Source organism: Rissa tridactyla, chromosome 1, assembly GCF_028500815.1.
Source record: "Rissa tridactyla isolate bRisTri1 chromosome 1, bRisTri1.patW.cur.20221130, whole genome shotgun sequence".
NCBI classification, from domain to species: Eukaryota; Metazoa; Chordata; class Aves; order Charadriiformes; family Laridae; genus Rissa; species Rissa tridactyla.
Genome location: NC_071466.1, coordinates 27,078,322 through 27,105,685, shown reverse-complemented (window position 1 = coordinate 27,105,685; position 27,364 = coordinate 27,078,322). Strand labels below are relative to the sequence as shown.

Here is a 27,364-nt window from a genome sequence, read left to right as displayed (position 1 = left end):
GGCATTTACTATTTCAACAATAAATGCTTAAAGGATCAGCCGTTAAAAACAGAAGCATGTCTAACACTGCCAAAGAAAATTCCAGAATCTGTATACTTTAAAATGTTATGACTATTCATTGCCTAGCAACTTCCCTCTAATTTTTACTTGTTATTAAAAATATCATTATGATATTCGGTTTATACAATAACATTAGCTATATGTAAATATGACAAAAGCCATAACTTTAAAATACAGATAAAAGTAGTGTTGTATCTGTGTATTAAAGCCCATAAGAACTCAAAATAAATACGTAACTCTAGTGAAGCAGAAAGTTCCGTGAATTTGGAAGAACAAGTAAAAATATGTTCTAATGTGTTTTTCCTTTCAAGTGTATATATTAAGTTACAAGTCACCTGCATATAGCCTACAACACAAAAATACAGTAACTTACATGTCTAGAACTTCCAACCTTAAAATCTTTATATCTCTGACAACAGTTACTACCAAACCATAAGATTTCCTGAAATTCAAAACTCTTTAAAGTCTATTTATTCACTGTCTTTAAAACTAAACACCACTTTGGTGATGCTGAGAACCATAGAAAGGATATTTACAGCTAAGGTTAAGTACACTTCTTATCCAAGTGCTCAAGGTTTTTCTAAGCAATTATCTTTTGGGAATAAAATGTGTGTTTCGAAATTCACTTTTCCTCTTGCAAAAGCCTGAATACCCAAAGCGGTTATGAAAAATGGCTGTGAGTACTGAGCAGTGTACTGGTACTATAGTATTATACTAGTACTATAAGAAAAATATGAAATATTGTTATATAGTAATATTGACATTTAATATAAATAAAGTAAGACAATGCTAAAGACTCAAAGATCTTACAATCTGATCTACACAGTCACAGATACAAGGGCAGAGGAATGATATTAAAACATAATGTTTTAATGCGATAAAGATTCTATCAGCTGTAAAAGGCAGTTGAATTTGGCCAGCCATTGCAGTCTATCTACTGAAGGTATTTTTAGCAAGTTGTCTTTTCTTTTTTTTTTTGAGAGTATATGAAAAAAACAATCTCGAAGAGACCGGTGCCCTTTTTACTACACCTGAAGCTTTTTTCTAGGGGTTGTTTCTCTTCTAGCATAACTACCTTGTCCACCTCTTCAACAGGAAAGATATGCAAGGTCACCTTACAGTTGGGATCTCTATAATCCGTGCTCAACATGTGTCAAATGATGCCTGTGTCTCTAAGATGTCCACCTCACTAGAACTCTCTCCAGGAAACTTTCCTCATTAATAATTTTGCTGCTGTTCAACACTGCTTGAGAAGTACTGGTTTCACTCTGTTCCAGTGGGGTACTGCTTAAATCCAGGACTCTTATCACAAAGTGACTTGGGTTTTTAATTAAGATTTGATTTTGATTACAGGCATGAATAGTAATGGGAATTTTAAAAGATTATTATTAATAGGGGTTTACAGAATTTTTTGCATTCATTTTGAAGTCCAGTGATACAGATATACCCTGAAACAGTGTTCTGAGCGTAGGCTGACACGTTTTCCACTCTGGGCTTTCAATTCTACCATCTAAACATTCATAGGATTCACATGTGATTTTGGCTACATCGAGAGTATCAGTTCAATTCCAAACACTGCAACACGCGAAGAAGTACAATCAACCTGTCATAAACAGTTTTTCAAAGTATATACTAATTAAGCTAAATGCTCCCCTTTCTTGGTGTTTCGCTGATGACTCATGATAGCCAGAAATAGAGAAGTTCTGAAATTACTTCCCAATATTTTATGGCATTTACTGTTCTTTAGCACTCACGTAATCATATCTTCAGGTTCTTTGTTAAGCATCTGTATGTTGGTGAGCATCATGCACCGCCCCACTTCCTTGTCGAGATGTCTGAGTATGTTGTCCACAGCTTTTCTTACTTGAGAATAATATAATGACATACCTGCAATAATAGGCATTTTTTTATATAACTTGGGATATTTACAGATGTATATTTTTTGAAAAGAAAAGCTGCCTACTCATGCCATGCTGCATGAATTAAGAAAAATGTTTTCCTCATGAGATAGCGTATTCCACTAGTAATGATGTCCTGATTCTGAGACGGAATATATTGCCCTGTCCAAAAGAATGCTATCATATGTAAAAATAGCCCAAGTGATATATATACACACATATTTTTCCTGGAGAAAAAATTAAAAAATACCTAGTAAAAATATGTCCCTACATAGTCAAATGAAGCCACACAGTTTGCCAAGTAACACAACATATTTTGTGACTTTTCAAGACAAAAGTAAAAGATTTGAAAACTACAGGCAAAGAAAAAAAACGAATCTGAATGAGCTCTCCCAAAACCTTATTTGGTATGGAAATTAATGGCATGACATTTTATGTGAAAAACAGTATTAGACATACAGCTTTACAGCAGCTGATGGACATCAAATACTTTAAAAATAAAACTTGAATTAACCTTTTTTCTGTATTCATCACAGGATAAATTTTTAATTTTCGTACTGAAGTTTTATATATTAACACTGAACAATATATTTTTCATCATCTATTCCCTAGTCAATTATTTTCCTATTTGATAATGACAATATAAGCTTAGAATTTAAAAATTACATCTGTTTTCACATCTGCTACAGTCAAAAGTTCAATGGCAGATAGAAGGCAAAAGAAAACACAGGAATTACCTAGCTTAATCTTATGTGTTATACATGGAAACTAGAATACTGTATCATCAAATAGTGACAAAATTCCTAATAAAATATAAGAATTTAATAGTGCAAACATTTATTATCAAATGCATGAGGAGTAATACTACTACAATGATCTAGCAACAGTACAACACAGGTCTTTGTCACTGGTGTACAAACATGTAGACTTTGTTTCATTCATGTAATTTGGGGGACTTAACGAAGTGATAAGGTGAGCAGCCAAATTTTCTTTTTTTTGCCAGCAAAAACAGGGCATGATACAGAAGCTCTTTTCGTACAGCACAAGATTCTCTCTCTACACTGACTATGAAGGAAGCCCAAAGTAACAGTGCTTTCAACTCAGCCACTTCAGTTTTATTTTACATTTTAAAGTTTCTGCCATTTTGAAAGTTTCACTTGGTGTTAGATACTGCAATTAAAATGAGGATATCAAAGGAATCTGCTGGTTTTCAAAGCTGGTACATTTTCTGAACACAGGCTCTGTTTCTAATAAGACGAATATACATAAGTAAATACAGCTATAACTCTTAACTATCTGTGAACTTAACTCCCCCGGAACACTGGGTTGCTACCACTTTTGTAGCACCACTCAGGACTTTTCCTGAAAGTAACTGAAAAAACCCAGTATCTGTCAAACTAAACCACAAATTTCATTAGAGTGCACCAAAAAGTATGTTTACAATAAAGAAACAAATTGAATACTTAACAACAGTAAATTATTCTGCTCAGGTACTGAAGACTTTTTCACATTCATTCTCACCCAAGTTTCTATATTGTCCATTCTCTTACTGACCTATCATTTTTGCTTCCTCCTCTGTAAGAGTTTTGCTCAAATACGTTTTCTTCACTCTGAGAGTGTTTCCAGAGGGAAGGACAGCTCCAGTCACTGGCATTGGAGGTTCACCATCTTTTTGCTGCAAGCTATCAGCAATTACCAAGAAAGCTCTCAGACCAATATTCATTCTCTGTAAAGTTCAGAAGATGAATGAGTACCATAATCAAATAATCATACTCTACTCATATTTTTCAATCACTTTGAAATTTTGAGTATGTACTTGCCAGCATTTTTTTCTGTATCTCTGCTCCATTGACTGATATATTTTACAAAAAACGCCCATGAAATAAATTGTGAATTCATATCTGCACTCTGAGCAGTGCTCTCTCCTCTCAAAACTTTATTTCTAAGTATTTTCATTAGTGCATTGTCTCTTTACCTTCAGGAGAAAACACGGGGATTCGACCTTGAGTTCAGTAATACATCTTAACTGGACCTTCAGTTAAACACAAATGTCCTATGTGGTCATTATGAAAAAAGACTAGTAACTGTCTTGAAAGGCCTCGGGGTTGACCATACTGTGTGAAAAGTCTGGAATGGTGCTCAGCGCCAGAACTGCAACGTGAAAACACCAGGAAGGTGAGGCTAAGTGACCTGAATGTCTTCAGGGAATTCACCACGGGAAAACTTGCAGGCTTTGCATTGCAATGACCGAAAGACCAGAATGTTTCAATTTCCCAGGAACATACTCCAAAACCTCAGAGGCTGTCCTACCTACAGGATCCCAGAGGTGCATTTACATACATTGTGCGTATTTTTTTAGAACGCTGAAGTCTATGTATATCAAAAGGTAGCCCTATTATTTCATTGTTTTCGGACTTACATTGTTGAGAAACAGTAAAATTTCAGATGTTGATTCATCAAGAAGCTGTTTGAGGCCAGGTTGGATGGGGCTTTGAGCAGCCTGGTCTAGTGGGAGGTGTCCCTGCCCATGGCAGGGGGGTTGGAACTGGATGATCTTTAAGGTCCCTTCCAACCCAAACCATTCTGTGTGACCATGTCAATTCCCTATAAGCTCAGCTTCATGCAATGCTAATACACAATGTCCTTTACAGGACCTTCCTCAGTCAATCCTGCAGGTGACTCTGACTTAGAATGTGGTGGGGACTGCCTGCTCAAGAATTCTCTTTCATTTTTTCTTTACTCTGCTGAAGAAAGGATAAAAGCTGTGCTCAAAGTAAAGCTTGCCTTTTACTTCTGCTGCTTTTGACAGTAAAAAGTTTAATCTACTTTTCCAAATATTTTTTTGTATCAAATATAAATTTTGTAAGGTAACTCATTCTATTTTAACATTGTAGTGAATGGCTTTTTAATACTGAAAGATTAATATGGACATATTTTATGAGATGATCACAATTGCTTTTTACTTTTCATGTGTTTATTCTTAGTTTTCAAAGGAAAATGTTTTCAAAATTATAAGCAAATACATTATTTTCAAGAGAACTTTTCATTATTTTCCCACTTTTACTTTGATTTTTTTTAAAGTTTTTCAAATTTCTGATTGTTTTCTCTAGGGAAAGCACCAGGAAGCTGACTCATGACACTAACACTAGTGGAGCTTTACCAGTCAGAGTGATAAAACTTTATTAGAGTTTTTTCTTTTTTGTCACCTTCAGTTCTTCTTGCATCATGTGCACTTTTCCAAATTGAAAACATTGAAATTGTTACAGAAAATTTATTTTTATATTAAAATAGTTTAAGGCATTGCATAGAAAAACAGTAGTGTGATAAGGAGATACTGTGATCAACAATTTCATTTATCTTTTTGTTTTATACATTTGCACTCCATCAAATTTGATAATCCTCACCAAGCAATCATGAGATAGGCATAAACAATGTGACATTTCACACATTAAAGTCCACAGATGTATTTAGCAATAAATCCAGCTCAAGATTTGTCCTGAAAACTGGACAAAGGTGAAAGCATGCCTAGAATGTAACCAGAGAGTAAGTATAGGACAATAGAATATATATTAACTCCAAAAAATGCAGATGCATATCATACCTCAGGGTTTAGACTGAAAGCTTTTGCTGGTTTTCCAACACAAAGGAAGTCAAAGATAATTTCTTTCATTGCAAAATCTAAACGTTCCTAAAATAGTAAAAATATTGCAAATCATTAAGCTGCTCACTTGTGCTACTTATTTTCTTTAAGGCAACAGAATTTTGAAAACCAATTTAATCAGGATTTATTTAAATGTATGGAAAAACAGATTTTCAGAAGTATGCAGAACATATTATCAGATTTAAGTTTTCAACACTGCTGTATGGTGATAAACTCAAAAATGTATAGCATTTAAATAGGAAATGATCCCTTTTGGAAAGAAAGCTTTTAATTATTTCATTTAAACTGTGGTAATTATGGTACTAACATAGTATTTTATATAAAAGGAGCTTATTCACAGATGGCACAGTTCAGGGAAGATTTTAAGCATCTGTTTAATTCACTCCTATTCAGAGACTTTAAGTATGTGCTTAAGTGCTTTGCTCAATGGGAATGTTTTCTGAATTTAAGTAATACAAGAGATGAAACTTCATGCACCAAAAGTTAGTTTATTATTTTAGCAATTCCCATTTGAACTGATGAAAACTAAATGTGTCAACTACATGCCAAACTGGTTTTCCTCTGACTTAATGCTTTAAAAGCAGTGCAACTCTTTGTCCTATATAGTAGGAATGATTCAGTATCAGGACAAAACATGGCTTATTATTTTTAACTTTATTGACAGTCAAAGCCTGTCAACAAATGCATTTTCTGACTTGCTGGCAAATCCAAAAACTGACAAAAAAGACTTTTGAGTCGAACTGAAAATATTTGTATTCATTTTCAGTGGAAGGATGTTAATCAAAACCTGTTGTTCAAAGGAAGTCTGCCCCAGCTCAATCTTTAATTGTATCATTGCCTAAGTGAAAGATACTGACAATGGGGTTGCAAAAAATTCAGACAATAGAAGTTTACTTATTTGTTAATTTATTATTGGGAAAACAAGTTATTCATTAACTGGAAAGACATATGCATGGTTCTCCCATACCTGTGCAATAAACTGTATTATCTTCACAAAGATGTTTAGAGGCATATCTCTTGGCACAACACCACGGGACCCTTTTGGGAAAAGTGTTGTAACAATAGTAATAAGTCGACTGTAAAAGAAGGAAAAAAAAGCATTAGACATTTCTGGACCTTGCAGACCTTCAGTTACCATGAAAAGTAAGTTGGAAATCCTACTCCATTTAGAAAGTCTAGAATGTATGTTCTTTGAAATGAAAATGTAATTGGGTATTTTGTTGTGATCCTTTTCTACAAATTCAGTGTAATCATTTTATTTCATTACATTACAAGTAACAATAAACCAGTTGACAACATGACACTACAAAAATATTTTTAACTTTAACCAGGCAAAGAGTGATTTTTAGCTCTTTCAAAAGCAGAAACACTTTATACAGTAATTTTAATAGGTGGAGGAATAACTGACAGTGCCACTAAAGGGAATATTTTGTTGCATACGGATGAGTTTTTTATTTCACAACAGGAATAGGTTCAATTCAAAGTAATTCAGGAGAACTACAAAACCTCTTCACTGGCAACATCCACTCTACAAGGCCTGATTGTCATTACTAATACAGCATCTCACCTTTGGGTAGCTGTGTTGCTTTCACATTTAATTCTGATCATGTAAACCCACAGCAGTCTGTACAGAGATTCCAGTGCAACTCGAGCCATTTTTGGGTCCTTATTCTAAAGAAATATATAATATAAGAAAAAACTTCAGACACAAATTAGAAAGGAAGTTCTACACTTAATGGATATCAAGGTTCAGAGTTTTCATAATGACACTACAAAAAGATGCAGCCTCACAGCTGCCCAGTACCACATTCCTGTAGCTGCAGTATGCTTATGCATCTGACCTACCTCTCCTGGTATTACATAAATTGTCAAAACCCCCACATATCAAGTTACTTAAATTAGATAAATGTTACAATTTAAAATCTCTATTTGAAAACCACTTCAATTTGACTCTGAAACGAAAACCTCATCTTCAGTTGATTTTATCAATCCAAAAGCTGTTGCCCTATGGTGGAGACCTGGTATGAAGAACACAACAGATAAATAAAGGCACTGCGCGTATTCAGAAGTGAAAGGACAAAAATTGGTGGATGCTGAGACTGGCCTAATTAACACGGTATCTGGGATCAGCTGGACTGAATTGGATTATCTGTCTGGATTGCTCTTTATTTTTGGAAACTTTTGAACTAGTACAAGATTGTCTTTGAGTCTCTTTGGCCATATGCAGTTTGCTGTTTCATTGGCAGTTTTAAGGGCCTTCTCAGTAGGGTGCAAGTATGTGCAGTCCAATCAGATAGTGTCCCGTGTGTTGGGCCATCTGCTGGGTTAAACTTTGAAGGAGTCCAGTACACTTTAACCTGAGATAAGATTTGCCTGGCCCACAGTGCAAATCTCCATGGCAAAGACCTGAATTTCTGTCTGCAGACAAATGTTGAGTCACAAACCAAAGACCGCGGTTTGATCAAAGAAACTGCAACCAATCCCATCAATAGTTCTTGAATGTGTATTGGTCTAGGTCCTGCAAAATGGAAAGAAGACCCGCCAATGATATGGGACATGGCTCGAATTTCCAACATGACATCTGCCACAAGCTTAGGAACAGGAACCCTGTCCTTCGGTTGCAATTTCCATTTAACTCCTTGACAACACATTTTATACAATAAAGCCTTCTATGGAACAGAAAATTGAAAATCCTTTTTGTTTATTACAGCAACATAAAATGGTTGTAGTACATGATTAGAATAAGTATTAAAAGGAATGACAAACTTTATGTGGCCTATTAATCTCTGCAGGATTTTAAAATCATAACATCTGTTAGAATCAATTTGTTTCATAACCCATTTACTTTCAATCTATTTTTCATCAGGTATCACCATGTCACTCCTTGTAAATTTCAGTCCTAAGAATTCGATCTCTTCAACAGGATGGTGTACGTTTATCAAAGTTTATTCTTACCCCAAAGCTTTCAATAAAACAGCAGACATTGTGGCTGAGCTGAGGTAACAAGAGCTTGTTTGGCAGAGGAGGAAGTCATCCCTATAAGCAAAAGTCCAATTATTCCATCTACAAGATAGTTCAGCTGCAAGGGCAGTAGAGAAGAGATGGGGGAGAAAAGGGCTGAGACCGGTATCATTGGAGCTTTCTGAGAATAGTAGACCAGTTTTCCGTCAGAAACAGCAAACTGCATAGCAGAAGCAGGATTGAGAGGAATATGATAAAACACCTGAGAAACACCCAGGGAAATCACGGGCATGTCCGTGGGCAAGATCTATGCAAGCACACGGTGGCTGGGTGCCCAGTACTTTGGAAAGCATGTAGCGTGGCTCCCTTTGGAAAAGTGAGAGAAGTCCACCATCAATTGAGCCTCTTCAGTATTTCAGGGATTTTTGTCAGGAAGAAAAACCCAGCCAGTAATCCTATTAGGACAAGGAGTGTTTGGCCTAATATATCTGCCATCTTCTTCACTTTCCCAACAGGAAGTATTGGTACTGGATGTGGCTCCTTTACCACTGCTGGCAGTGTCCAACTCACTGTTGGGGACAAAGAATTTGTTGAAGGTGACTTGGGCCTCTTGAACACGGAAGTAGTCAGCGGTAGAGCTCTGCTAGGATCTGCTCTGTTTCTTGATTGGTAAGTGCGGCTTGCTTTTATCTGTTGTTTTTTGCTCTTCTAGAAATTTCTTTTTCAATGCCTCTGCCTCTTCTTCTGTGATTGGCAGAGGAGCAACTGGACTGCCAGGAGTGAGGCCCATTTTCTTTAATTCCTCCATTTCTGTTTTCCAGTAATATGGTGTTAGGCCTTGTATTGGTATCCATGAATTCATTCCGGAGATAGGCAGTTTGACCCATTCTTTGTAAAGTAAGTCCTGCACCCTTGGCTCAAATTGTACTGGAGCTTTCACCTTGTCCCATGTAGTTTGGAGATGAGGAACTCTTGCTCCCACTGAAAAATTTTGCCTCTAAATGAAACACAGTGATTTGACTCTCTCCTATATAGAATACCTGCCTTCAATAGTTTTTCGTTAATAAAGTTTAGTTAACAATAAATGTTACATTTCAAACCCAGGGTACTTATTAACTTCTGCACCACTTTTAACAGGATAGTACAAAATGCCCTCTTGTCAGAATTTGGGCAGGGTCAAATATTCCCATGTCCTGGCAGGAGTCTCCTTCATTAATTCAAGAGAAAAGTTCATTTCTGTAAGATCAGAGATTTGCCAGTTTATATTAAAATCAGAAATATGATGAGAATATAAACCTTTTCGCTTTCCCAGTGTATGCTTGACCTTAATGGGTTTGGGAAGGAGACTGTGCTCTATAGGGTGAGGAGCTCACACAAGATCGTGGAGGCCCATATATTGTCCTGGTGGGCACAACTCTCCTTCTAATGGAAGGATTTCTCCTTGTTGATCTACCTCTTCTTCCAGCTGCATGAGTTTGGTTTGGGCTTTGAGATGCCACTCTGACTGGTGAAGTGATTGCTTCAATGGTCAGGGCTTCTCTTCCTCTGTACTGGGAAGGACTGGCCAACCAGTTCTTAATTTAGCCACATATTCAGCTACGTTATCTTCTCCCCAAACTAAAGACTGAATGTACCACCACATTAATCTATGAGACCTATGAGTTGAAGTATATTTCAACAGGTGGCAAGGTGAATTCCAATTTGATTTTCAATTGGTAAGGTAGGAGCAACTTCACTTATATTTTCTCTAATGGTTTTAAATCATTTGTCAGGATCTCCCTAATTTCCAGAAAAATCTATATTTCCAGCTGGCTCCTCAGAGATCTTACAGCTGCAGCCACCTTTTCTAAAGCCTGTATAACCTCATAAAAATCCATAAAATTAGTTGCAGTAACAACATGTTTATTTTCTGAATCTCTTTGCAAATAAGGTTCTAATACATCTTCAGCAGAAGTAAGTAATTCAGGTACAGGTGGAAAGAAATCTTCAGAAGACTACGAACATTTCAAAGAGCCATTCTAACAGTAGGATCCATATGAAGAGAGTCAATACAATTTGTTTCATTAAGACAAAGTACAGCAAGAATGCAACAGCAATAAATGATGTAATATATACCTTGATGACAAGCTTGGGAATTCAATTTTTTGAGAAGAGAGATTCCCTCCACAGTTTGCCTCTGAGCTGAGAAAGTGGCTGCATGTTCTACCTGTGCTGTTTGCAGAAGCCTCCAACCACTGGTTCACCAAGCATCAGTTTGGAGGCCCTTCACTTGAGCTAACCACTTCACCGTGCTTCTTACATTGACCTTTTCCGGTAGGCACAGGACCATCCTTTCAGTGGATCCACTTTAAGTGTGGAATGGGACATTAATTATTGAGCAAGTAAAAGAAATGTGGAGGAGTAGTAACATCAAGTAGCATATGTGTATTGAACAGTATGTGCTGGCCAGGAACCACAGCAGATTGCAGTGGACAGTGAGTCTTAAACTTCAAAGACCTAACAAATGGTAAAGGAATAAGAATGGATATGTGGAGGAAACAACTTAAAAGACATTACGTTTTTTTAATGCAACTTAACAGAGTGAAACAGGCAGTGTCCTGCAACTAGTTCCATTCTGATAAAGTAATAACAAGTGCTTTGTTGGAGAACGCCTTTATGAAAAAAACAAGTTAATACTGGGTGAGTTTTGGTATGTCACTCGAGTTAATAACTTTCATCAGCAATCTTGCCTGTTCCACAGCTGTTTGACTCGGGCTTGGCTTGAGTGAGAGAAACAGCAGAAATTCAAACTAAGCACAAGAACACTTGTTTGTTATTGAAAAAATCTGCATAGCTAAAGCTAAATAAAATTATGTATGGAATCAGATAATAGCAATAATGCAGCACATTCACCTAAAACGGATTTGCAACAGATCAATAGTGCATACTGAAGTTTTAATACAGTATTAAAACTAGAAGATACTAACCTTGAGATTGGATAGACAGTTGTTGAGGAAAATATGCCATCTGTTTAAAAAGAACTGCTTCTGACTGACACAAAGCAGGCATGTTACCAAAGGGTACAAAGCCTAAACAGGAAATGGATGTCGATACGGTATTATTTGCATGTCTAGACAACATAAAAGTAACTTAAGAGATCTACTGTAAACTTAAAGGTCTAACTCCTCCATTTTGTGCAATACATGTTAGCCAATATAAACACATTGTTAAGCAGTACAATTTAAAAGGAACCTTTCTCTAAAGCTGTTACAGATATGTTTTATGGATGAACTAAAACCAACCAAATGCCTACTTATAGCAGTATAATAAATCCAAAGATGTGCCACAATTTTACAGACTGACAGGGCTGATTTCTGATGGTTAACTGAGAAATTATAACATGGAAACAACTAAACTTTATTATAATAAGAACAGGAGCCACAGAGATTGTTGGGACTTATGAATGCTCAGATACCTATTACTCTTCAAAATCTGCAGTCACTATATTTACTGAGAGACATGTCAAACACCCTAAAGAATTGTTTTAAAATACATGCAATGTCTGGATCTGCTGGTACTTACATCTTGCAAAGTGAAAAATAAAAAGAAGCAGGGCAGAATGTAGAAGTTCAAATACTGGACCCTGATCTCTGTCAACACTTACTTTGACACTCATCTTGTAAATGTTACACTAAAAAAAAAAGCTAAAATGCAAACTGACTTTGCTATTTCAGCAAGAATTTTCTATTTCAGTTGTCATGTTAATATACCCAATCAGGACTTCAGAGTTATTAGACAAAAATAAGGTAACTTCATCTTAAAGACCAATGATTCTCAAAATTCTCAAAACTTTATTCTTAGAATTAAAATTCTAACCTCAGTCACAGATCAAAGTATAAATACACCATAAAACCCAACTTCTGTTCCTGTAATATATAACATAAATTGTCTATAGCTAGGTTAGACCTAGTTTCTTGAGCAAATGGCAAATGTACATCAATTTTTATTTCTATAATCTTCATGTCCAAAATACATATGGGAGAGGACAATTGAAGTCTTCTCATGGAAAACTTTCATTCCATATTAACATTATGACTATAATAGTTGAGTACTTGACAGGATCACAGAGTTTAGTAACACCCCAAGACTGTTATAATCCATCCTATGTAAGAACGCAAGGAGGGAAGATACAAATCACCTCCTGGAGTTTCCTAATTCACCCCATTCACAATCAAGAGAACCTCAATGACTAACTCAGATCAGACACTTTTAGATAGAAAATGAGGTAAGATGAATGCCCCCATCCTGGCTGTACAGTGAGCGCACTGATTCACAAAACGCTGATCTTGGAAAGGAAGGTCCTCTTCAGACTCTAAAGAGTGTGCTTTCTTCCTGGAAGCCTGAAAATATGCACTGCAGCTATTTCTGCCAACTGTTTGCCTTTCCCCCCCTCCTCGCAATGTTTGTATTTCTAATCACACCCTCGCAAGAATCTATTCTATTTTGTCACACTTAACTATGTAGACTCCAGTGTGGTATGTGCAGACAAGCAATCAAACGCAAAGCCCCAGCTGTGCAATCCTTTCTCAAGCACACAGTATTGACTTTGGCAAGTACAGCCACCAGTTTGGGGAAGTCTATTTAGTGTAAAAACTGTACAGCAATGCTCTTACCCTGCTTCAGTTTCAACGACGTTTTATTAACTCGGCAGAGTGGAACAGAGCCACACAAACACAAGCAGAGTGAAATCAGAAATCCATCCCAAGACTCCCACTAATTCAAACCGGATCAGGACTGCACCCCAGGGGATGCTCTGACTCTCCCCTGGGACTGGCGTAACGGTGGCAGAGAGCTCAAGCACACGCCTGCAGTCTTCCCAGCAGATTCACTAGCGCTAGTGACCAGCATTTGCCCAGAGTGCTGGGAACAGGGAAATCTTTTTGACTTTCCCATAGAATGAGGCGGGGGTGAACGACAACTTTCTTTACTTAAAAGGTCCAAGACTTCAAAACGGATTAGCTAACGCTGCAGTGCTGACGTGTGCTGACCCAGTTGGAGAGACAGACTGCTTAAGGCGGCCAGCGTCAAACTGACTCAAATCTTCATTTAATTCAGATCAACTCATGCTTCCAAAAATACACTGCAGTGCCACTGCTCATCTCACAAGAAAAAAATGAAATAGGGAGCTGCACAGTAGCCAAGTTACAGATTTAAAAGGGCATGTGTTACACATTTTTTTGTTCCTACTATGTATTATTTAAGCCCCATGAAAGAGTTGTTCCCACATGCCTCATTTGTTCTCGCTTGACAAGAAGTGAACTCTATTCTTTCTGCTCTCCTCCTAATGTTTACACATAACAAGTATGAGAAAACCTAACCGTTTAACAATCACAGACCCAGAAGCTGAAAACATCTGTTTGAGTCAGACTGATTTTGATCATATTCTGAATAAAATAAATACGGTTATTTTCTGCAAACACAATAAACTTCCCTGCAAATAGAAATGTATTGGTTATAAAGCCTACTGCAGAAAAAAGTTTTGCAACCAATTCCGGGAATTTCCCAAGAGTCTTGCTCAGAGATATTTCTGACAAAGAGTTTTAGCCTCTGCTTCTTAGGGTTACTGACCAATGAGTGCTTCTTTCGTGAGGAAAGTTCAAGTGTTGTATCATACAGGCTTTCAACAAAGTTCCTCAGACAGGGGACATTCACTTCATTTTTAACAGCCTGAAAGAAAATTTCACGTTAATAAAACATTATTTCACAAGCCATTTTAACTAATTCAAAGAAATTATGCAAACAACCTGAAAAACAAACTCACAGCAGCTACGGGGACAAGAATTTCAACAAACAGTCCTGCCAGTGCATGCTTGATATCTTTGTCTTTAACTTCAAGGAAATAATGTGCACATTCCTAAAACAAAACAAAACAAGAAACATAAATTGCGTATCAGCTGGAATAAAGACCTCTACATGTTTTCTGAATGCACATGAAGTGTCAGTGACTATTTTTATCTTGCAAATCCCACAGAAAACATTTGTCTATTAACTTCTAAACGTGCATTTTGCAGCAAGCACAAAAGCAGGACATAAGTCAAGATCAAGGATCTGTTACTCTAATCATGATAATCCACAAACTGTCCACTGATTCCAGCTGTGCCCGGTGGTGTTCTGGGGATGGAAAGGGACTCGGACCCAGGGGCTGACCTCATGCCTTCCCTGTGTGTACCTTCAGGAGCAGGACTAATAGCCCACATGGACTGCTTTACACAATGCTCTGGGAGGCCTGAAAAGGAATGTACTTCTTTGGTAAGATACTCAAGGGAAGGAACAATCTTACTGTAAATATTTTGGATAAATTTCACTGCTAGGATCCATTGCAGATTAAGGGTCTATACAGAACTGTGTCATGTGAGGGAAGAGACCTGTGGTGCAAGCCACCACAATTTCCAGCCTGCAACTGGGGACTGAGAGAGAAAGTAAAAATGCACTTTTGTCCTAAACATGCCGCAAGCTACCATCCACACAGCTGTGCTGCTCAGGAAGTGAGGGAAGGGAGATAGGCATCCACCCACTCTTGTGTTTCTGTACAACTTCTCTGAGGATGACAAATCATGTTGCTCCAGTTACTTCTTCCTCTCTGGGTCCAAGGCCCAAACAGCCACTGACATTACAAGGATGTTCCTCACTCACCTTTTTTTCTGCACATGCATGCAGAGCAATTTACACTTCAGACCATGCATAATTTTTCCTGCCTGCAATCAGGATTCTACGCCACGTGGCTTCAGTCACTCCAGCCATTTCTGCTACACAGCTGAGGCCCCTGTGCAAAGCCAGTTGCCTTCCTGGGCTGCTTCTGCCCTCCGTGGTGGAAGACAAGCCTTTCTGGAGCTCGCTCCTGAAAGTAGCTCACCATCTGAAAGTGTCCAGCTCTACTAGAGCAGAGCTGGTGTGACAGAGCTTGTACATGAGGCACTGCATGTAGATACTCTAACAGAGGAATTGCCCATAGAATTGAACTGTATTTCACCAAACTGAGCAAAACTGGTTTTCCTACATACGCAGTGCATCTTATGATGCATTGTAGTATATATAAGAATTAATTTGGTACTGTAGTCATGAGCAACACAGATATCTTTTGCATCCAAAGTTGAGTCTACTCAAATGGGAGCTTTACAACTGATTTCAATAGCAGTGAACACTGGATCCCAGCAGTGCTGTGCCATAAAGCTGTGCCACAAAGTCATTCACTCACTCATATTAGTCATGTGCACTGAATACACACTACTTTGGTATCTTGCCAGCTCTGGATAACTTACATTAAGTCAACACATACTAAGATGTGTTCACATAATGAAGCGTAAGGTAAGAAGAAAAATGAGCTGTTTCTGTGCTGTTAAATATGTTTTAAATATGTTGTTACATATGGTTCAAAACACATTGCAAAATTGAAATAGAATGTGATTCCTGTTCAGGAGAAATGGCTCTGTGTGTCTGTACACATGTGTGTTTGTATTCCAATGTCAAATCCTTATTTGTGGGCATCTAACATTGATTTTTTTTACTCCATCGACACCATGTAAGATGATCTTTATGTGGAGGTTTACATAAAATGTGTATTTTACTGTATGACTGGCTACAAACCATGTACCCATGAGGGTGATCCCAAGAGAAAACGTGAATAAAAACGTTAAACTAAACAAATCTTTCTTTTTACAAAATTACGTATTCTGTTAATTTAAAGCATTCACGATAGTCAAACTGTGCTCTGTACTAGTGGCTCTCAAACCTCTAGTTTGAGAGGGGAATGAAGGTGTAGTGGAAGAAGACAACACATCCAAGGGAAATTCCATCCAGCTTTTGCCTCCTCTTGTGTGTTTTTCTCCATCTGAAGTTCCTCTCCTCTGTGACAACTATGTCAAGGGTGGAAGGTTGACTTTGGAGGCAGTGAGCAGCTAGGGAGACATAGCTAGGCAGGGGCACAGGGCAAGAAACAGCTGTGGGATGGCAGGGTGGAAGGTCTGGGGTCTACAGAACCAAATCTCTTTTTGTTAGAGGGTGAGATGTAGGGACTAGGAGTATAAGGCTGATGAAAAGTTTCTATGGAATAATACAATCAGAGATTGGAGACTGGAGTGCTGAGGTTCAGAACAAACAGAAAGTAGCTGCACATACATTTATGTGGGAATGATGTGTGGAAAATCTCCTGCAGTATTACAGGAAAGATGAAGGGGAGCCCATTCTAAAAAGTCTGGGAACCACAGTTACATACTTAGGAATTTTACCTGCATAAACTGAAGAGAAGCTTCAAAGTCCTCCACAGGATACATCTTAATGCGAAAGAATTTCATTCCCATTATAAGACTGATAATGCTTTGAACTACATATGGGCTTTGTTCTTTATGCCGTAACTCTTTTAACTCTGCCATGAATTTCTTCTTTACAGCAGGAAATCTATGAATTCACATTGGTTAGTTACATTAAAGTACAGATTCATATTTGAAATGTACTGTAAGGCATATAAATGGTGAAAAACCTAAAGAAGATAGATACAACCTCGGTTGTAAAATACCATTTCAGTCAGTATGTGAAGAGATTTCTTTCTGTTTGGTTTTCTTTCACTTCTGATAAACTGATAAACCTGATCTTAGTCCCTTTGGATAACCACATCTTTCCAATTATTTTCTTACCATGCCCCTCTTTTACATAAGAGCTAACAATATCACTAGAATAACCTCCTCACATGTTTTTCAAAAAATCCAAGATGAAATATAGTTTTCTTGCAAGTACATGCAATGTTTTAAAAAGAAAATGTTTACATGATAACCGTGAAAATATTCAGATAGGCTATTCCTCCCTTCAGTTTTTTCTAATAGCCATTACAGTAATGCTTCAGCATTAACTACAATAATTTGGGATGGGGTGGTCTGTGACCATTTTTGATCTCCCCCAGGAGACTATTGGAGGTGTGTGTCTTTTGAGACACACTGTCCATAAAAATAACATATAGGAAGATCATCCAACAGGATCTCCTGTCCTTTTTGAGACAAAATGAAAAGAATGTCATTTTCATGGGCATGCGTAGCACATAACAACTTGTTATTATGTCCGATAGGGAACACAGGAGAGTTTCAAAAAACAGGTTGGCAGGAAGAAGCCCTTCACTGGTAGTAACATTTTAGCAAGGCCCTTCAGAACCGGAGAAGAAAAACAGTATTTATGGAGAAAAGGTATGTTTTGTATTTGACAGTCAACTTGAAGCTTCGGATCCAGATATCACTTCCCTTCTTGCCTTTGACCCAGATAATTTAGAAGCCCATGTAAGGCCTGAGCTAAAGTCTGTGAACGTCATGGATTTCCAGCAACTCAAACTGGTTTGCCTACATCAGGCTAAAAAATAAGTTTGGTTAAGTTGATTGGTCTTACAGAGCAGACTCGCTCTCCGCAACACCAAGAAGTCGGGAGACAGAGATCACTGACATGGATCTATGTTGGAGCAATAGATTTCACTCTTCTGCTTCATTTGTGTGACAAGTGTATGGTGAGAGATTGTATCAGGTACTTGAGCTTCTGAATCTGTCTGCCTCCACATTCAAGATTTAAGACTGGAGTCCACAAAGTGTTTTGTGTCTTTACTGTGCCATCTGCACTAAGAAGTGCAGGATGAAGGATTTGGAAGCAGTTGCGTTAAGTTCTATACTGAAATAACTGCAGAGAAACTTTAAATGTTGCTATGTTGGAGTATAGCCATTTTTAGGTTTGCCCAGCTAGAGAAAAAATAGCATATAGAAAACAGGTTGATTAAAATAGCTCTCTTCAGCCCTTTGGGCTTTCCACAGACGTCATAGCTGAGATAAGAAAAATAATGCTGCTGTAGTCTAGTTGAATTTATTCAGTATCACTGGACTAGATGCAGAAAGCTGTGATTCCCTAGAGTTCTATGCTTTACAACACCTGGTTGAACACAGGGCCAGTGAGCTGAAATGATTTATTCCTATGCTATCTTTTAAGAAAGTGAGAAAATCAGAATATTCAAATGCTAAGCAAGTAAAACTTCTCAGATTTCTATTATATATGGTATTCAATTTTACTTACTTTGCTTGAGCTAGAACACCTATTACTTCTGCATACAAATCTGCAACAATGTGCATATTTCCAGTGTTAGGACCAAGGTACCTAGGCAAGAGACAAGAAAGAATTCTTGGCTGAGAAAGCATCCTGCTTAAACTGCTACAATTAAAAAATTCAGCAAATAATTTTTTTCATAGAATTTTTTTCATAGAATTTTTGTGTGAAAAAGAGCCTTACCCTTCTTTGTATTTAAAGTGCTTGAACGCCAAGTTAATAACATCATGTACCAAGCTGTCTATTACAGGATGAAGTGGAATCTGAAAACACAAAATAAAACATAACCAGTACACATATATTACACTTAGTGCTTGTTTTACTCCTGGGTACCTTCCCTTCAGAGCTGAAACAGCATCTATCGAACAAAACATCTGAAATGAGCCATCCATTTAAAGTTTATGTAGTATTAAAGAGAAATACTTTATCTCCGAAGTGTTGGCAAAGCAAAGTCTGTATGAGCACATAATACTATGTATCCTACAGGTGCAAGAAAGACAGCAATAAACAAGCATGCAGGACGTATCTCTTGATTTTATTAGACTCTCAAAGATGGAAATAGAAAGAAGAACCCTAAGATTAAGTTGTATTGGTCATTTCCATGATTTATTAGTTAATGACTAATTTAAGAACTCCTTACCTGTTTCAAAACTTCTATTAATACTAAAGAAAAAATAAAATCAATAGCCAGATCCCTTCTCTCCATTAAATAATCCCGCTGCTGTTCATCACTGCAAAATCAAAACAGGAAACACAATATTCAGAAGATGTGTCATAATTCATATTACATGCCTTCCTCAATTACATAAATACAGATAACAAAGGATTGTTCTACTTTTTAAACAGCCGTCCAGCATTTCAGAAAGTAATGTACTAATACGGTCTTAAAATCTGAGATAAATAGACCAAATTAACTTGTTTCTTTCACCTTCTTTCAAAGGTTTAAATGTCATTCTTCATTTCCTCCCTCTTTTTTCCCAGTTTAAGATCAACGCAAAACTTTCTCAAGAAGAAAAAAGCCAAGCAAAACCAAGGAAACGTTTGGATTCTGTATTCCAACAATGGATTTCATTTCAATTTCCTTGTTGATGGCACCATTTAGACAATTCTCAATTACAGTTTGGAGACGAACATAATAAATTATTTTGTACTATCAAATTAGTATTTAGACTTGTGACGGATTTTGAAAAATGCCTTAATTGTACTGACGCAGAATTAATAAACAAACTACATTATCTTTTTAAAACCGTTCCAGGTTTTTTTTTTAACTTTGTCATCAGTTGTCAGAAGTTTAAAAGCATTTTTTGTGAAGAACAACACAGAGGAATAAATGTTTTGGGTCTATTTTTGCTTGCTTGTTTTAAGACCTAAGTCAGTGCTGCTAAAGCTCTTTGACTGATTCACAATTTTTTGGATTGAGGACGGGTGTGAAATTTCCTTGACTAAGCAGAACGCTGTATTAAAAAAAATCCTTCTAAGTATCACAGAATTATTGCCCGCTCACATGAACAGACAGACACAGTTTATACAAACTAATATTTAAATGACATTACAGCATTCAAAACAGCAGTAAGAAATTGTGTTTGAACTATCAGGAGCATAATTTTAAAGACACAACTGCTCCATCCATCTACAAGCTGAGAGAAGAGTTCCCCAAAGAAGCAGAAAAAGATGACAAAAAGATTTCAAACAACTGTAACGTCACAAAGGCTGATCGGTAAAATGTAATACATGTTACCTTAGGATCTGTCATTAACATATGTATGCATATTCAAAATCATACCTTTTGGATTTAGTGCTTGTTCTTGGTCTGTACTCATGAGATTCATCTTCTATGCCATTCTGTCTTTTATACCAATCAAACAAAGTGCGCAGGATAGAAGGTAGACAATATTCTGAAAGTGAGCTCATTGAGCTTATTACCTATGGGGAAAAAACAACAGATCAACAAATCAACTGGTGTTCAAGTTCCCCCTCATCCTTAAAAAAGTACTAATTCAATGGTAAGACATGTTCTTTCTTGTTTTCATTTCATTTTTGAGATCCATGGTACAAGCAGTGACTTAATATTCTGCATTTTCTGTTGAAACATAAGCAGAAATACCATAATGGGCTGCATGTCTATAGTGTCTTTCCACTGATAATACTAAAATTATTAAAATTCCGTATTACAACTTACAACACACCAGAAAACTATCTAGTTCTTCAAGAGGCTTTTTTTTTTAATTTGTTACACAATGTTGATTTGACTTTGAGCACATTATAAGGAAAGAAAAAGTGATGAATCAGAGGTACTGTTCCATGGGTTGTATCTAACTGCTGGATGCCCCTCCTGAAACTCAGAATATACTGAGAAACCCCGCAAGTTCTGCAATAATCTTAACCAACTGAATGAGCAGATGCATCCATCTTACTATTAGGCTGACACATTCAATAACTTAGACTTCTCTTTTATATATAGGAAAATATTTACAGTTTCCTGTGTCTTTGTGTGCACAAGTAAGAAAAACATAGTTTAAAATCAATCCTTAGAAGTTCCTGACTAAACAACTCTAGTGGCATACTGGAAAGGAAGATTACTGCTCACTCAGTATAATCTGTGTCACCAATTATAGAAATGTTACAGAACATATTACTACTGAACTATGACTTAAACTTCCCATTACAGGAAACCATAAAGCTGCAAAACATGAAAAGATCAAAAGCTAGGGTGAAAAAAACCTCACATTATTATACAAGAGGATTATATAGGTACTGCAACTGAATGTTCACAGCTACTGCATTTGTGTACTTTCTAAGAAATTAGATAACAACTATTTAAAATAGGAATAAATTGCTGATCCGGAGATGTGTGACCACCTCAAGAACCTGCGAAGCACTGAGCAGCAGGAGCGAGGTGCTGAAGCGTGTACTTCATGTCGAGTACAGTGATCATGTCATTAACTCGGTCAGGTTTATCCACCTGCTTAAACGTAAACCAGCACATTTTGGTGCTTGTGGAACAACAACAGTGGAGTTTAATGTCTTGTATAAGACCAAGCTTGTGTGAAGTCTGTGACTAGGACAAGAGCTAAACGGGGGGACTGAGCCACTTACATACAATTCCCAAACGCTACTAAAGCCTTAAATTACAACTTCTGTGGATGACAGTCAATTTAGATCAGTAACTCTGATGTCTTTTGGAGTTCTTCTGCTGCAGCATTTAACTAATTCACAGTGATGCGAATTAGTTGTGGTCTAAAGTTAACAAGACACTTTGAGGATAAAGTAGTATTGTTTTGATTGGATTTGGGTATTATGGCCTAAAATTAAACACTGAGCATTAGAAAGCTTTAACATTAGAAAGCTTAAACAACTGCTCCTGTAAAAATAGAAGTTTCTATAAAAGTACTATTTTAAGAAAGCTTTCAACCTAGTGTTTCCAGTATATTTTATTACCTGAAATATGTAAATTTTTGTATGTATGTAATTTTCCAAGCGAGAAGTTGCTGTGGAAGATGGCATGAAGGCACTGCTTGCAGCCATGACAGGAGGCCTTTCATGAAGAATTACTACAGCAGCCCAGGCTCAATTACACCAAAGCCTTCAAGCTTAAGACATCAGATAAATACTTAGAAGACATGAATCACCAATTCAGTGTCAGTGCAAACTATTCACTACTGACTCAGGACACTTAGACATTTCAATTGCTTCTCTATTGTTTTCCAAAAGTTTTTCTGAAGCTGACATAACACCAGTTGTTAATTATGAGAGGCATTGAAAAAGGCTTTGCTGGGGAACACTAGAACAGAGCTAAATATCTTTTAAAGAGATCCCAATATCTAACTGGAAGTGAAAAGTTGTTTCAATCATGATTTCCTGAACATTCACCAACATATATATCAACGCTGTCCTCTAAATCCCAGCTACACAATTTCACTGACCACAAAAAGTCAAAGTGATTCCTGTTAAATCTCCCCAAGCCATACCTTCTCTGCTGAATTTACACTGTGTTTCTTTAGTAGGGATAAAAGGTCAATATAGCTTTTTTTTTTAATCTTTCTGTCATTGCACTTTTAAGACAGGAAGGAAGGGCGGACTGGGCAAAGACCTGGCTCTGAGGGAACAGGAAGGGAGGGAAGTCTAGCCAGCGTGTTGGTTACTCAACCCTTTCATTTACTGGAAGTAAGTCCAGGAGTGAGATGAATTCTAGCTCTGTGCTGCTCCTGAAAGGGAGTGCACAGATGTACAAGTATGTCCTTGTTGGACAAATGATCATGTTCTTCCATTATAAATGAACTACCTACTGTATAGCTTAAGGATAAGAAAGCTGCACAAGTATGGCTGTTTAAAACTTGTGTTCACAGAGCATTAAATATACTTGAAGTAAATGCTTAATATTTATTTTGGAATAATATGTAAGAGTAAATTTAACGAAATTCTGCCCAGACAGTTTGCTCAAATTTATATACTTTCATAAAAGTCTTGCTATATTGTCAAAATAGAAACATAAGAAATGTTTCCACTAACAGCAGACAGATTATGATTTTTATTTTTTTTTATTTCACATATGAACTTCTATGTGCTTTAACAGCAAGTAGATTCAAAACTGCATTCAATTTCCAACAGTACCACTGCTTTCTTCGCTCTGCATTTTTTTCATATACCATAAATGTCAGTATGTATGTTAAATGCGCATTTTATTGACATTTTAATAATGCAGAATCGCAGTACTTCATTTTTGCATAGTGTTGGTTCATTTTTTGTAAATCTATTATTTGCACAGTGTCTGTATATTCTGTTGTGTAGATTCTAAATAATGGACATTAGGAGTAGAGATTTTACACTTTCTATCAATCAAAAGCAGAATTTGATAAACATTGTCTTAGCTATATTTAGGATACTCATAGCCATTCAATAACATCTTCCCTATATTCAACGTTTTTCCCACTTCATGCATGTCCATAACAAAGCCCCACAACTACAATCAGTATAGATTCAAGGAAAATAACAGCTGCAATGAAATCCTTGCTTCTTGAAATCAACAGCAAAACTCTCATGGACCAGAGTAAGACTGTGATTTCATATGCAATATATGGAATTAAGGAGATAAAGCTAACAATTCCTATTCCAAATACTCTAGACTGGGGCAGGGGGAAAGTGGAGAGATGAACTGCCCTAAGCTCTAATCAAAGCAGCTCCACGCTCTAATTCTGTCATGCCCTTTGAGACGAAATATTTTTTTTCTGCTAATGATAGATCTCTAGATAAGTTAACTCTAATAGAAAAATCTCTGGAATGAAACATTAAAATCAAGTACTGCAGTCGTGTTTGTGCAGATCTTTCATTCACATCTCTGTTGTAAGCATTTTTTTATGTGCTACAAAGTAACATGTCCCTGGGAACCATTAAAACTGATAACTATTAAGTTGGACTCACTGGTTTTCATTTATGACCTTTCTTTTGTGAGTAAAAACCCAGGATTTTTTAATAACATAATTTTGTAGGTTGTTAATTTAACCTAGCTTGCTTATACATTAGCAATGTTTATAGCTATCTTTCTGCCAGAGTAACAGTTTACATGAAAACCCATTTATTTCTAGTGTGCAGCAAGTTCAGTTCTTTTAATTTTGCCTTTAGATTTACTTTACACATTGCTTCAACCCAAACCTTGGATCAGGAGCCAAGGGTTGTTCTATGATCCCATCAACACCATTTCTTATACTCCCTCTACCATGTGCCCTTCTGATAGTGAAGAGAATGCGTACAAAGCAGGGAAAGGGAAAAAACAAAAGGGGCAAACTGCAGTGCTACTGCAATGATGATGATACCATTATTCACTTGCTACATCTAACAAATATAATATTGCATGGGAATAATTATCAGCATGTCATTAGGCTGTTATGAAAAAAGCACATTTAATCATTAGTATGTTGCTACGTGTCTTTTTTATTTATATTTGTATTTTGCACATTTTTTATTATTACATTTTTATTTTCCTTTTTTTAGCTTGACCTATTTTTTGTTTCCATCTCCTAAAAGCATATAAAACATTAAACATTTTTGCTTTCCAATCTGTATTCTCCAACTGAGTGCACTTCTAAGAAGAGAATAATTAAAACGAGCACAAATTTTTGTGCAGTTTATGCTGAAACTCCTGCAACAGGCACCTCATACAGACAGTTTCATATGAAAACTGAGTCTTGCTGTTAAGTTTTCACTTTCATGGCCAAAGCATTACATTCATTTTGTATTTTCATATGGAAAAATGACTGCAGGTTGGTCCAAGATTACATAGGGCCCTTTTTCTGCCTCCAGTGTTGTCAATTCACAGAACATTTATATACCGTGGTAAGAACAGAAGATACTTTAGTAGGGGCTGAGAAAAGACTAATAAAAATATTTCCTTGGGTGAGGATAAGCCACTTGGATAATTATGGGGTTTTTCACCCTAGCTTTTGATCTTTTCATGTACTGCAACTTTACGGTTTCCTGTAACAGGAAGTTTATGTCATAGTTCAGTAGTAGTATGTTTAATAACATTTCTGTAATTGGGGACATAGAGAATGCTAATGCTGCAGCAGTAATGCTCTTTGCCAACAGGCAACTCGAGTTGTCCCATCAAAAACTTCTAAAACATGATTTTAAATATACTATAAAGATATTTAACCATATGTAAAAACTATATAATTTCCTGTATATATTTTCTTTATATACATGCACACTCAAAAGGAAAATACAGTCAGTGTAAGGAATCCAGTTTGTGAGGCTAACGGCGAGACATTCTGCAAGTCAGGATGAGTAAGATTACTTCATACATTGCTCAAGATTCTATTATGAGTTTGAGGAGGGTGATGCAATTGGCAGCCAGACAGAGCCCGCAGGACAATACTGTCTGCCTAACAGGAGCCACCGACACTACATCCATCTGGAGAGAAATGCCTCTGCCTGTGCACAGTCAGGTCCCTAGGTGCTGGATCCATCACCACCATCACAACTAGCATTCCTAAAATGGTGTTTGAAAATGGGCAGGGAAAAAATGCTGGTTCTCAGAGAGCTGTTTAGGGGAAGTAAGCAATGCTTTCAGAATAATTTTAAATGGTTTGGGGGTTTCAGTGTTAAACTTGATGCTGATTGCTCTGGGTAGCTAACGTTCCATTCTGCTCATTGGAAGTTACTGCTGTTTTTTCCATCTCTGAACCTGACTTGCAAAAGGCAAATTTTAAACCACGTCATGCCTTTTGCTGCTTTTTAATTTACAGTTAGAAGATGCAGCTCATATATTTTAAAGTGACTGGTGACCTGGTCACTTACTCATCACTTAATTTCATTCAAATTGAATACAGACAATTTTGATAAAGTAAAAAAAACAAACCAAAAAACCAGGCTCACCAGCCAGGTACAGTTCAGAGCCCATCTCCCAATTACAGGCGTACATCAATCCCAGGAGCACTAGAACATCTCAAAATTATTGTGCTGTTCAAGCACAAAACAATGTGAAACCTGAAAAGGGAAATATTCCCAACAACTCAGGCTGAGGCACACAGATAGGCTGAAAATTTCAATCCAAACAGTTTGAAAAATTTCAAGGAACTGAAAACTAGGTTTTATTACAGGACATCTAAAGCAATCTCAGTTCTATATTTTTCTATTAACTCTACACATAGGTAGATATACAATTTTCTGTTAGATCTACACTCTAGATATACAATTAGAAAGATATACAAATGTCGTGGTATAACAAAATTTGCCTTTGTTTTTTATCTGCATCTGTTCTTTCCCCCAGCATTCAGAGTAAATGGCTACAGTAGGAAATACACAGTCGTTTCACTCTAGGAATCATAGAATCATAGAATTGTTAGGGTTGGAAGGGACCTTAAAGATCATCTAGTTCCAACCTCTCTGGGCAACCTGTTCCAGTGTCTCACCACCCTCATGGTGAAGAACTTCTTCCTAACGTCCAATCTGGATCGGCCCATCTCTAGTTCTAATCCATTCCCTCTAGTCCTACCATTACCCAACATCCTAAAAAGTCCCTCACCAGCTTTCCTGTAGGCCCCCTTAAGATACTGGTAGGCCACTATAAGGTCTCCTCGGAGCCTTCTTTTCTCCAGACTGAACAACCCCAACTCTCTCAGTCTGTCCTCATAGGAGAGGTGCTCCAGCCCTCTCATCATCCTCGTAGCCCTTCTCTGGACACGTTCCAGCACGTCCATGTCTTTCTTGTAGTAGGGGCTCCAGAATTGGACGCAGTACTCCAGGTGGGGTCTCACGAGAGCGGAGTAGAGGGGGAGAATCATCTCCTTCGACCTGCCGGCCACGCTTCTCCTGATGCAGCCCAGGATACGATTGGCTTTCTGGGCTGCTAGTGCACACTGACAGCTCATGTTGAGCCTCTCATCTACCAGCACCCCCAAGTTCTTTTCTTCAGGGCTGCTCTCAAGCCAGTCAAGTCACTGTGAGCATTTGCTGTTCTCATTAATTGATCTTCACTTAATTGATCGATTTTCTGCCTACTTACCAATAACTAGGAGAAGCATAAGTCTTCTAATTCTTCCTTGTAAAGGGCCACAATTTGCTTAACCATGAATATTTAATGAAACCACAGCCACACATTATGTGTTTGTTTAATACACTGCAGGAACAGTATCACAAGTTTTGCATATGGGTGGCTTAATTTGTTTTTCTTTCCCATTTATAT

The 27,364-nt window shown here is 37.1% G+C and overlaps 1 protein-coding gene across 13 annotated transcripts in view; it reads right to left on the bottom strand.

The window, feature by feature from the left end:
• The window catches only part of FRY (FRY microtubule binding protein), a 252,364-nt gene that overhangs the window by 94,215 nt on the left and 130,785 nt on the right, over positions 1-27,364 (bottom strand). For 12 of the 13 annotated variants that reach the window (XM_054201901.1, XM_054201922.1, XM_054201892.1 and 9 more), the window contains 13 exons: positions 20,468-20,607; positions 19,325-19,415; positions 18,868-18,947; positions 18,655-18,735; positions 16,845-17,013; positions 14,381-14,473; positions 14,188-14,286; positions 11,547-11,648; positions 7,187-7,290; positions 6,587-6,695; positions 5,560-5,646; positions 3,513-3,684; positions 1,815-1,947 (listed from right to left, as the gene is read on the bottom strand). In XM_054201901.1, the coding sequence (XP_054057876.1) occupies positions 1,815-1,947; positions 3,513-3,684; positions 5,560-5,646; positions 6,587-6,695; positions 7,187-7,290; positions 11,547-11,648; positions 14,188-14,286; positions 14,381-14,473; positions 16,845-17,013; positions 18,655-18,735; positions 18,868-18,947; positions 19,325-19,415; positions 20,468-20,607 (1,460 nt within the window). Of the gene's footprint in view, positions 1-1,814; positions 1,948-3,512; positions 3,685-5,559; positions 5,647-6,586; positions 6,696-7,186; positions 7,291-8,574; positions 9,414-11,546; positions 11,649-14,187; positions 14,287-14,380; positions 14,474-16,844; positions 17,014-18,654; positions 18,736-18,867; positions 18,948-19,324; positions 19,416-20,467; positions 20,608-27,364 lie in introns of those variants that run through there. The other variant, XM_054201948.1, reaches the window with a different exon arrangement.